At 43.6% G+C, this 13,269-nt stretch overlaps 1 protein-coding gene across 7 annotated transcripts in view; it reads right to left on the minus strand.

Annotated features, from left to right (window-relative positions):
* The window catches only part of TBC1D1 (TBC1 domain family member 1), a 224,409-nt gene that overhangs the window by 117,634 nt on the left and 93,506 nt on the right, over positions 1-13,269 (minus strand). For all 7 annotated transcript variants that reach the window (XM_053217464.1, XM_053217463.1, XM_027054259.2 and 4 more), the window contains one exon: positions 564-1,082. In XM_053217464.1, coding sequence (XP_053073439.1) covers positions 564-1,082 — 519 coding nt within the window. The remainder of the gene's footprint in view (positions 1-563; positions 1,083-13,269) is intronic.

Genomic DNA, 13,269 nt, shown 5'->3' on the forward strand with positions numbered 1-13,269 from the left:
CTCTGTGCTGGTGGTGCAGAGCCTGCTTGGGATTCTCTCTCTCTCCCCGTCTCTCTCTCTCTGCTCTTTCCCCACTTGTGCTCTCTCTCTCAAATAAACTTAAAACAAAAAAATGATTGATTCTCTTTAGGTTTCCAACTATAATTTTATATGTATCTTTTTTAATGTTTGTTTTGAGAGAGAGAGAGAGAGAGAGAGAGAGAGAGAGAGAACGCGTGCGCACAGAGGAGGGGCAGAGAGAGAGGGAGACATAGAATCCGAAGCAGGCTCTGAGCCGTCAGCACAGTGCCGGACATGGGGCTTGAACTCACAAAATGTGAGATCATGACCTGAGCCAAAGTGAGATGCTCAACCAACTGAGCCACCCAGGCGCCCCTCCAACGATGATTTTAAAGGTCTAAAACTAAATGATTTTATCCTGAGAAAAGGATTATTTGCTCTAAAATTAGATAGATTCACACATAAATCCAAAAGCAATTTACTAAGAATCCATTCTCCATAAAGATTTCTTTTGAACGTGTATCTCACACTGGGGATGAGCCCGGGGCTTGATGATATTTTACCGTGAAGAGCATAGTTCGATTTTCCTCAATATCTGTCGGCTGCACAATATTGTGCCCGCTAATTAGGTGGTTCTCAATGTCGTTTTCCTCAAAGGACCTGAAGAGACTACTACTTCGAAGGCTTCCATCTTGAAATTCCTTCTTAAAGGCCAAAGAGCGCAGGCCGGGCTGGGAGAAGGATTTGCGCATGGGCCTCCCGCCCTGCTCCCCATTCCCCACTGGCTGGAGCACAGACCGGAACTTATCCGTGAAGGAAAGCCCTCCCACAGGATTTGGGGTTTCAGAATCCTGGGAGACCAAGTCAAATTCGGCTTTCCTGCTGCAGCTGACATGATTGAACTTCTCGATGCACTCGTCGATCAGGGCCGGAGGGGCCTTCTTGTGAGCCACTGTCACCCGGCCACAGAAGAGCACCTCAAACTTCTTGGCAAACGTCTCATCGAACTCAGACGGGCAATGCAGCTCCTCCTGGCGGGCAATCTTCCCGGCCTGTCGGATGGAGCTGATGATCTCAGGCACCTGCCAAGAAAGGAAGAGTGTTACTTGGAACATGCTGTAGTAGGTATGCCCACGCTGGTGCGCACGCACGTGTGTGTACACACACACACACACACACACACACACACACACGGCAGGAATATGCGAGGAACCAACGCTATGCTCTCCACAACCCCTCCACTGCATACTCCATGGTACTGACGCAGGATCTGTGGGGAATCCGGGACTTTCCGGAAATGTCTTCCCACGAGATGCACAACTTTCAGAAAGGAAAAGAGGAACAATACTGAGGAAGCACCTCTTATGTGCGAGGGCCTACGCTAGGGGACTGACATGCCCACAACACTCCACAAGGTTGAGTGACGAGCCCACGGACACACAACCCAGTGTGGCCGTGGAGTCAAACGTGGCTTAGTCCCTCTTCCAAGCCACACTGCGCGCCCTCTGCGGCAGCTGTCACCTCCCAAAGAGATCTGTCTCCGATGTGGCTCCACCAAAACGTTCTCCTGCATTTCAGGGCGGTAGACCTTGGAGTGTCTTCCGCAATAAATGGGTGGGATGACCATGACAAGTGAGGACAGCAATTATCTTATCAAATACTTCTTCAAATCACAACGCCGTTATTTTCTTCAAAGACAGCTGACAATGTACTACTCGGTCCCATACTTCCTCACAGTTGAGCAGTGCTGACTGCAGAGCTAGAAGGTTTTAACCAAGGAGTGAGTAACCAAGGCTGTATCATTATCACGGCAACACACTGGGGCCTCTTCCCACAGAGACTCCAAGCCTCTGGGTTCAGTGCAGAGTCACGATCAAGAGAATGAACAAAAGGGTCTCATGTGCTATCATCATTCCTACGGCAACATCCTCTCATCGTGAGCTGCCAGCAAGAGCCTTCAAAGCAGCAGCAGATATAAATCTGCGACCACAGTAAGCACCTGTGTGGTCACTTAGATGAAGTACGGCCACGACACTAACACAAGACGGGCATGAATTCAATCTTGCTAAGGAAGGACCTAGTTTTTGTTATGAACTAAACCACAAAGCAATTTTTTTCCCTTTTTTCTATGTAAGAAAATTCAATTTAAGGCCCAATACCCATAGGCTCAATGTCTTCCGACAACATTATAGAGGAAAGAACAGCAACAACAAAAAGCCTGTGACAATTCAGGTCAAAGATCAGCACATACAATAAAGGGAGATACCTGCAGGTTTAGAATGTATGCTTATATCCCGTAAGGCCCAATGGCTCCAAAGACTTTTCTTTGTGATTTCATATCAAGCACATCTTAAAGACGGAATCTCTCCCATAAAGATTATGATATACCCTTCCAAGGTATTTTATCATGCAAGGAGTTCAAATATATCTAGGTATATTCTATATTTTAAAAATTGATTCCTGAAGCATAAGAGCCAAACAATACTAAATAAGCCAACACTGCAGCATATGTCAAGCCTCTATTTGCACCGAGTATGTGCTTGTGCTGTAGCACAGGCCACTACTGCCAAATCGCATAGCACACGGAAGCCTGGAGACGGTTAATGTGAAAGATGACAGGACTGAGAAGGAGGAAGCCCAGGTTCCATTCACACCTTTGCCAACGTGTCACTACAGGCCCTTAGCAAAAACTGCCTCAGTTTCTCTCAAAACAAACAAACAAACAAACAAAGCTTATAAGATTTTTCAGGCAAAGTTATTTTGGCAAAGAATTTTCAAAGGAAAACAGCCAACTCCTGCAGTAAAAAAACCTCGCCGCATTTCTGAGCAAGTGTATGAAATTATTTTGTCAGGAGTCACATGAATCTTTCCCATTGTTAAACTTACTCTCTGAACAGAAAAGTCAAAGCTTACACAGCCTTCTGAGGCTTGTTAGAATAACTTCATTTCTGTACGCTGGACCTTCCACTGCCTCTGAGGTGGTGGCGTTTTTCATTATATAATCAAAGGAGAGAGAAAATGTGTGAAGTCTCATGAACTTTCGGTGACTCGGTAGCAAACAACACAGACACAAGTAAGACACCGAGTGGAGAGCCTGACAGGGGTCCCTCACTTCACAAGCTCAGAAGAGGCTGAGGAGCTCATCACAACCTCGGTCAGGGTTGAGGTTGTGGAAGTTTTTCCGACCGCCATTCGCTCCTACACAGTAATCACCATCCTCTCGAGGCAGGCTTTAAGTCCAGGACCAGAGCCCTCCTCCTTGCTCCGGTGAGTTGCAATACGAGTATGAAGGAGAGGACTGGGTTAAAAAGAATCACTGTGATCCTAACAAGAGCCTAACCATCTCAGAATATTTGACAGAATACTGTCAAACATAATACAGCATAATACAGCAATACATTGTGAACACTTACAAATCGAATGTTTCAAAATCACCGTAAGTAAGATAGGAGACTTTTTAAATAAAAAATGGGCTCCACTTGTGTGTAAGTTTGTAAATCCGTGGTTCACTTTAGCAGAACAGGCCTGGAGCACTGCTTTTCGAGAAATGAAGGCACAACATCCACTTGCGATGAATCATGAATTCTCCATCCTTTGTGACTCTGTCCTGGACCCACCTACACTGTTAATTGTTACAGGAGGGAACTGAGTCATGTACCTCATTTTATTTCCAAACCTTTTTCTAGGTATCACTCGACGCCAGGAGGTAGGGGTCCAGAAGCAAGCCAGTCCTGCCAGGCAGGGAGTGGGGCCCAAGGATCTTTAGCCAGAATGTGTACAGTCCTGAGATGGGGTCTGCTGGGGGCCTGAACGCAGATGGGAGTCAAGAGCAAGGCCGGGTAAAGGATTCTGGAAGACCGCACACACAAGAATCAGCAGCTATCTGGGTGGGGGAGTTGAGGGCATGAAAGACAGCAGGTGGCTTGGAGAGACTGCCTCAGGCTGCGAACACAGGAGGAGGTTGAAGGAGACAGGAGGAGCTTGGCTTCCGTACAGGCTCAGTGACAGTAGGAGGGCTTGAGAGTAAAGGCATCTAGTGGGCAGTTGGGCAAGTGGGCCTGGAGTCCAAGACAGGACACGTAGACTGGGACATCAATGGCTCACGTACAAGCGGCGGCTGACACCCCGGGGAACAGAAAAAGGGGAAGCAAAGGAAGAAGGCAAGGATGGGACCGTAGGCTACACGGATGTCTCAGATGCAAAGAAACTGAGGGAGTGAAGGCAGAGGAGGAGAAAGGGAAGCCGTCAAGGATGACATCGGAGATGTCAACCGAGGGAGAGGAGGCCGTGGAGAGTCAGCAGTGGCTGGGGATACGTAAAAGTAAATAAAGGGGGGATGCCAATTCTAACCCCCAAAATAAACAAACTTAACCGAAAAGGGTCTCAAGGTAAAACTTCAGGCTATCAGAACATATACTTCAAATTACAATATTGATCGCAAACACAGTGACCCTTTTAGGGCAAATACATCAGGCCAGTGGGGCTTACTTCCATTGATACAATCTAAAAAATACTTTTTTTAGCGTAGCCACAGCTGTAATATCTACGTCATTTCTGACCACAGATCAGCAGCAGAGTAAATCAAAACTAACTACAGTAAAAACAAGAATCTGAAAAGCATCATACTGCAATAAATTAAATAATGGTTTGAGATTTTATTTCCTTTTACACTGGGAATCACAACAACAAAAAAAGTAAATTAAAATGATTCCCCAACAATGAAAAAAAAAGGCCCTGTTTAGATATAAAATTTCTTAAACTGCTCTTCTGTCAGCCTATTTGAGTTTATACTAAAGCTCCTTCTTAAAGTAAATCTGCATCTTATTTCACAACCACAACAACTTTCTCCTGAATTCACAGTAACAAATGCAGAATTCACACGGTAACACTACATATATATATGGTTTCTGCAGCAGGCTTAAGGGAGTATTGTTTTAGAAGTCACCAGAAAACCATAGTATAAGACAGAAACATTCACTTCCATAAATAAAGTCCTCATTTAAACATTTGGGTCAACTGTTTTGGTAAGGATTTAGGGATTTTAAAGGATGATAAACACATAGCAAGTATAATTTTATTCACAAGGACTTAGGAAAGAGCTTCTAAAACAATATTTGGAATGAAAAATCATTTTATGTTACATTTATACCTGGTGTTTTGCTGCCAACTAGTAACAAATAAGTATTAACTGAATCTGAAGAAGCCCATATTTGTGTTTAAAATTCTAGCAATTTTTCCTATTATTTAACATTAAATCCTTCCCAAACTGCAAAAATACAGCAGGCCACACTGTGCTTTGTCCCTTGGATGAAATGTCCTCTCACTGCAAAAAGTTAAAACAACATGCTAAGGGAAAATTATTCTGCATAATTATTTTCCAGAAGGAACAGACTTGTGTTTCAATTTTGTCGGTAGTGAGTGTTTTTTTGTATTTGTTGGTCAGAAAGAAGGTAAATAGGGGAAGAAAACTAAATTAAACCAAGTATTTCCTCTAGCATATATGCCTTGAATTTTATACAAAATACTTAAGAAAATATCTTCTTACGAGTGCTCATTACTTAAATTATTTAAAGAGAATAAAACACCTGTCTCACACCATCCGGATAAGACATACGTGAACACTCATATTGTCCAACAGCTTGGCCTGTTGAGACTAGAGTCAACACAGAGATGTGAATACACTCCAACAATGAATAAGACAGGACTCCTCCTGACCTGAGAGGCTCACAGTCTAGGAAATAAGAGACACTCTAAATATATGATCTCCAGTACAATGTGACAGATGCTAGAATACAAACATGAGCAAAGCGGCTGAATGTGTGCTAGACAAGGCCGGTCCTGAGTAGAGGCCTCTCTTATCTGCCTGTCGGTCATGGAGCCTCACGGTGAAGGCCCCAGCTCCTGCTTTATGCTTACAATTAGCCCAAAGGTCAGACTCATGGGTTCGGTCTTCCTGAGAGATCAGACTTGGCTCATTAGCTGACTGAGGAAGCAGCTGGCACGTTAAGAAATGCTAATGACCGATGGCCCCTAACACGGGGCCACCCACCTCATTCATCCCATCCTTCTGTCCATTGGGTCTTGATCTTTCCTCCTGTGTAAAACAGAAGTAGTATTCGGCTTCTCTAGTTCTGAAATGGCAAACTGGACAAACTCTTAGCTTTCAAACCCCATGAAAAGAAGTCTCTGCAAACACAAAACCCAGCATCCTACTCCAAAATAATCATTTGAAAGGTTCACTACAACCTTTTGACCAAACCAACAAGTTTCTACAAATGTTTAAAACAATGAGACTAAAACCAACATAAATGATTTAATGGCTGCAGGGGCTGAGGAAAGAGGGTGGAAAAGGTAAGCAAGGAAGAGTAAAAGAAGGGATCACTGTTAGATTGTGCAATTATTTTGTAAATTTTCTAAAACGATATTTAAAAGTCTTGATTGGCTAGCATAAATACTGGTAGATCATTGCAGTAAATCACTGAATGCTCAACTTGGGGAACAGAAGGCCTCAAAATCCAGTCCTCTTCAGCTGAGGCATTGGTTCTCAACTCAGGATTAAAAAAAAAAAAAAAACAAACAATGTCTAGACCCACCCCAGCCTGGATGAAGCAGCCTGTTTGGAGTTGGGGCCCCGGCACCTGCAGTGTTCAGAAGCACCAGGCAGCTCTGATGGGCAGAATCCCTGATGTATCTGTCACCGTCCTTCCTCATGTCCCAAGGTAAGGAATGCTCGCTCCTCACCCTGTCCCCCCGCACCATCATACCCAAAACCTATGGACTATTAAGGTCCTAGGGGAGCTGTGTGCTTTAGCAGCATTGAAGCAGACCACCAGCACAGCCCCATACCATGTTTGTAGCAGACATGAACAAACTAGTGAAGACAAACAAACAAACAAAAAAATCGCCACACAGATATTTGACCAGCTGTTTATACCATTTAAGGACAAATTTGATTTGCAAATAAATTCACCACATCTCCAAGGTCTCAGCTCTTTAAATGCATATGTGTTAATGTCCTATAAGAAATGCTACTCTATAATTCTGATCAAAGTTTACTAACTTAATCTCTCAAAGATTAAGAAACACTCACAAATATAATAAACTAGCAGTTAATCACAGCAATCACCCAATGTTAATATGTATGTCACATAATCTTTGAAAAGGGACACTGAGATCCTTTTTCTACAAGGCAGGAACTATAAACATGTAAACGTACTGAGAGAAAACATTAAACAAAGCTCCGGTTCCTTCTCCAGGATGAATGCCACAATCAGTTTTTATAAATGATGCCCTTTAGAAATTCTGCCACTGACAAGATCATGAATAAAGGAACATTTGGTCATATAGTGTATATTTATAAACAAAACAGCAAAATCAGCTAGAGGACTGGGCACCACTATAGTTTGCTTCTACCTAAAATCATCTACGACCAAATACATTGAACTTATTAAAACCGATTTTCAAGCTAGCAAGTGCCCATGTATTGTCTTGTCATGTCCAAATCAATCTTAGATGAAACACAGGAGATATGGACCCTCTACCAGGCAACAGACCCACGAGCCTTTCCACCTGTTCCCATTTATACCTCAAAACAAAAGTCCTTGAGAATCTCAGGACAGTTAAAAGCAGTTAAAGCCTTAGTGCAGGAGCCGATACCCCAGCCCAGAGCACCCCAAGCAGAGATGCATCCTGACTCACCAACAGATGAGTGCAAGGATGGTCACAGCATTACTAACAGTCAAAAACTAGAGACAAAACATTGCCCAGCTACAGCAATGACAAATATGCTATATTCATATAATCAAAAACATGTAGAGGGAGAATGAACAAGCTATTCTATGTGTAACAACATAGGTAAATATTCACAATGGTCACGTTGAGTGAAAACAACAGGTATAACAAGCACATGGCAGAATTTCACTTTTGCAAAATTTCAAAAACAGGCAAAACTAAACTATGAAGACAGAGGACAGGATAGTGATTATCTCTAGAGGAGTGACAGGGAGTGGGCCTGTGGGCCTCTGGACTGTTCGGTTTCTTCATCCAGGTGCTGACTGTACAAGATTTTTCAAACTTTGAAGGCCCCGAGTACACGACTTATGTATAATTCTGTTCATGTAACATCAATGGAATTTTATGAAAAAAATAGTATTTTCACAAGCACAATAGAATTTGATTGAGAAAGGGTAAAAAAACTAGCCCAAAGTTACCCTGCTAATGAGGTGAAGAGTCAGGACAGCACCTGCCTGATGCCAAGACACATCCTCTTACTACCCAAGACTTCATTCTCAATTCAAAAAGACTTCCCAGTTCCTGCAGTGGTCCACCTGTTTTTTTGTTTTTGTTTTTGTTTTTTGCTTTGGGAGTTTGTTTTGCCTACGTAGAATCCAGTGCCCTCTCCCCTAATAATAAGTAGTACCTTGACTCCCTCTCATTCCCACGGTTAGGTCCCAGTCCCACCTCATGAGTGGACTGGCAACCCCAGACTAAACCAACCAGCATATTCTATCACCCCACCCTACCATATAATTAGTTCAGGGTTGGTCACCCAATCCAGACCAGGACTAGGCCCACGCATTTTAAGGAACTGGTATGAAAAAAACAAAAACAAAAACAAAAACATGCTGTGGCTCTAGACCAGTGGTTGTCCAATCAGGGGCAATTCTACCCACCACAAGCCCCCCAGGAGACATTTGGCAATGTCTGGAGATACTGGTCTATCACAACCGGAGGGTAACATAACCGGCACCTGATAGGTAGAGGCCAGGGATGCTGTTGTGCATCCTACCAGGCACAGGACAGCCCCACAACAAAGAACTATCCTCCCCCAAATGAAGTATTGCCCAGGTTGAGGAATCCTGCTTTTGGACTTAGAATTCGGAGGACTAAGCCTGGAATTGCTGGTGCCATCACAAATAGAGCCATGCTAGACAGTTCCAGAGGAGGTGAAACAGAGACAAGGAGGCAGAAAATGCAAGAGAGAATGATGGTTCTGATGTTTGAGGACCTGGATCCAGCCATACCTGAAGCAATCCACTGGGATTCTTATGACAATAAATTTTAGATTATGCCATTTTACACTGGGTGTCTGTCATCTGCAACTAAGAGTCCTGTTCACACTCCTACCAGATAAAAATCTATGCCAAATTCTATGGTGAATACAAGGATGAATCACATAGATCCTATTCTTCAGGGAACCTACAATCTAGACAGAGGGGATAAAAAATACACAAATGACCAAACCAAGTAGAACACCAACACTACAGGAGAGGTGCTAAAGAGGGTAGGAAGACAGAGAAATGCAAATTCTCAGTACGGAGTGCACTTCAAATTATTAAGAGCAAATAGGAAGATTTAAAGCTGAAGCTTTACCAAATTCTTTACCAAATATTTACCAAAATTCTGCCCTTAGAATAAAAGCAGCCAGCAAAGACGCTCAGGGAGTCCAACTGACTCATTTTTTTCTCTATAAAAAAAGGGAATATATAAAATTTTAGATCACATCAAAAAATGTTCAGAAAGAGCCGAAGTAGGTTTCACGTGTGAATGACTTGATTACACATGACTCCCATGCCTCTCCACGCCCTGCCATGCTGAATGAGAAAGGACTGCAATCATATGTGATACACAAAAAGACCAGAAACAGGACCAAAAAAGAGAAATTTACAAGGTATGCACACACGTATTACACGGAGGTCTTCATATATAACACACAAAAGGACCAGAAACAGGACCGAAAAAGAGGAGAAATTTACAAAGTATGCACATACGTATTACACGGAGGTCTAAGTGAGCCACTGGGAGATCAGCAGGCTCCTACTGAGAAGAAGGAACAGAGAAGAGGAACACCTTGCACCTTCCAAGGGCTGAGGGCAGGATTAGGTCCCATCGCCGACCTGGCCAGGCTGAGGTGTGAAAGGGCCAACCTCAAAAACCATGAAAAACCACTTCTCAGTAATACAGCCTCCTTTTTTTTTTTTTTATAATTTTTTTTTCAAAGTTTATTTTATTTTTGGGACAGAGAGAGACAGAGCATGAACGGGAGAGGGGCAGAGAGAGAGGGAGACACAGAATTGGAAACAGGCTCCAGGCTCTGAGCCATCAGCCAAGAGCCTGATGCAGGGCTCGAACTCACGGACTGCGAGATCGTGACCTGGCTGAAGTCGGACGCTTAACCGACTGCGCCACCAAGGCGCCCCTACAGCCTCCTTTTTAAACACAGCAGCAGGATGTATTCTGCAGCCATCTTTTATTTCCAGTAAGTTTAATACACATCCATGTAAAAGAAAATACAGCAACACTTAAAGTTGCCCGTATAATCCCAAAGGCAGAAATATCCACAGTTAACAGCTTGTTTTTCTTCTGACAGGAGGTGGTTCTTTGAGCATGCTGAATGCTAATTTCCTTTACCAAAAACAAACAAACAAACAAACAAACAAACGTGAGCACAGGATCAGTGTTCTGCAACTAACTTCTACCGTCATGGACATATTGCACTGACATGCCATCCCTCAGAGAAGCATCTCATTCCTTTCTGATAACCTCAGCATCAATTCCATTCACTGCAAAAGCTGTACACACAGAAACACATGCAAATTTAAACCTACTCAGGATCCAATTCCAATGCCCCTCTTGTCAGCTGTCACAAACTCTGCTCAATAATATGTCATTTTGGCAAACGTGTGATGAACATCCCAACCTCTGCATAAACCGCCTGGAGCCCTAGCTATTGTTTGAGTAGCTGGGTGTTTGTGTGCATGTTGTGAGCGGGAGGTGAGTGGGGGCGCAGGAGAGGTGGAAACGATGAGAAGGAACCCAGTACTGCTTACTAGACCAGAGAGAAGCATTCCACTGGAGGGAAAGGGCTCTTTAGGAGCAGAAAGCGAAACAGAATAACCCCTAAAAAGACAGAGATAAACTCTCACAGCTGCAGGTCACAAGGCTGAGGAGAGAGTCAGCCCTAACTCCTGCCCCAGCTGCAGCCATGCACCTGCTACACTGCCAGATCCTAAGGGCAATTCTGTAAGTGGAATGCTGAAATAGGGCCCCCCAACCTCGGCAGCTTCAGGTGCATGTCTCGGCAGGTCACCCATTTCTTAGAACCTCGGACTCTTCTTCTATCACAATGAGGTATTGCCAGCTAATTGGAGGTTGTTTTGAGGATAAAATTAAACAATGAATGGAACAGTTGTTAGTATAAAGCCTGGCACATATTCACTCCCAATAACTGCTAGCCGTTGCCATGTTTACAAAGAAAAGGTCAGCTCCCCATGAAAGTGACAGTACCTGAGGAGCCCGAGCCACTTGAAGCAGCCCTGGGGTTTGAAGCCCCAGCTGGACGGTAAGAGAAGTACAGGACCACTGAGACACCAGACACCTGAGCAAAGACGCCACCTTGGAAGTGAGGATGCCTCGCTGCCCCACAGGAAGCCAGGCAGACAAACAGCCCAATGGAGCCCTCCCAAATCCCTTACCCACAAAATCGCATGCATAATAAATGGTTGTATTAAGCCAATTGAAAAAACTTTTAACTAAAGCAACAGTACCTAAAGGAAATGGGCTTGCTATTATGCCAAGGGCCTTTCAGTACAGAGCTGATGAAGATTTATTCTATACCAGCCAGCAACAGATAATGCCAAACACATTAAAAATTTGATCATCTTTCCAAACATCCAGTAGGCAACACAACTCTCCCCGACCTCACCCCACCCTCCAACCTTCCAGCAATCCCACATGTGTAAAAGCAGGAATGCTCTGATTCAAATGGAGCTGAAAAAGCAGAACACTCCCTTCCCCTCCTTTAGCCAGACCTGAGGGAGCACAGCAACCCACAGGAACAGCGTGGAAACTGCTACCTACAAAACACACAGGTCTGTGGGTGGCAAGCAGTTTTTCTGGTGTTCAGGACAGGCCTGCAAACTTCGGAGCATAGGACACCAAATGCCTGAATGTCTGCTCCAAGAGTGAATTATTGTCTGTTTTGCTCACTGATGCAGCCCAAAGTGCCTGGGATGGTGCCTGGCACAGAGCAAGTACTCAATAAATGCTTAATGTATGGTGGCAATTGAAAATAAAAATTTAGGGACTTCAAGGTTTTAAAGTGATGAGAACTATCGCAAGCAGATCTTAGAAGAGAACCATGATAACTCTGTAATATCTCTAACACGATGTACGAGCGTATGCATGCAACAAGTATTTGCAGAGGACAAATGCTGCAAAAATAGTAAACCGGAAACAGCGGGACTAAGTCCTTTTGGATCATAAGATTTTTCTAGACAGCTGAAGGCCAATCCCTTTAAACGCCTAAGCTATTTTTATTTTCAGATGGGAATTTTCAGATGGGAATCATTGAGTGCATTTCTTTTCAAAGACCACAGAGAATGAAGTTTAACCTTTTCGTTGCTGCAATGAGCTACGTGTATGGCACGAGGGCTGTAGTCGTGCTGAGCTGTGTACTGCCGTGGGCTAAAGCAACAGGCAAGACTGTAATGGGATTAGCAGGCGTCTTGGGTGAGAGCCGGCACCCCAGCTTTCCATCAACATCTCACATTCCCAACTCACCTCCCAAAGCCAATGCTGGCAGGCTCTTCTCTCAAATGCATTCACCCTGAAGGAGAGGTTCCTAAATTTCTGTCTTGACCGCATGGTGAAGCCTATGGGCCCTTCTCAGAAAAAAAGTTTTTACATGTACAAAATAGAACACAAGGGAATACAAAAGAACTTAATTACACTAAAAGGGAATAATCCAAGTAATTATGATATAGTATGTGCTTATTCCCATATTTGACAAGATCTAGAGGCAAGTCAAATAAATGCTGTAATTCAAAGTAATGATAAGCATCCAGAGTAGTTTTTAGAAATGTGTAACTATTATAATGCCATATGAAAATAACTGGTTTTGTCGATGTTACTATCACAGGAGCTGCTAACGCTACTGGATCTGATGACTGTGTTAATAATTGAATAAAATGTTAAATTTTAGTTAGAAAGAAGTTAGTAAAAATAAAGATGTAATTTTTTCCCCAGTTCATGGACAGCCTCTCCTCAGATCCCAGGTTAAGGGCTCTTGGACTACTGGAAGCCCAGTGGGTAAGGGAAACCAGCTACCTACAACTAACTCAAAGACAAGATCACCACCACCACCAGGCATCTGTCTCGGGGCTGTAGTGTGTTTGCACTGTATATATGAATAATGCAACAACACCAGCACGCCATTCCAGTGCAAACATAAATCCAACTGGCGATGGGGAAGCTCCACCAGAAGCCATA

Source organism: Acinonyx jubatus, chromosome B1, assembly GCF_027475565.1.
Source record: "Acinonyx jubatus isolate Ajub_Pintada_27869175 chromosome B1, VMU_Ajub_asm_v1.0, whole genome shotgun sequence".
Lineage (NCBI taxonomy): Eukaryota > Metazoa > Chordata > Mammalia > Carnivora > Felidae > Acinonyx > Acinonyx jubatus.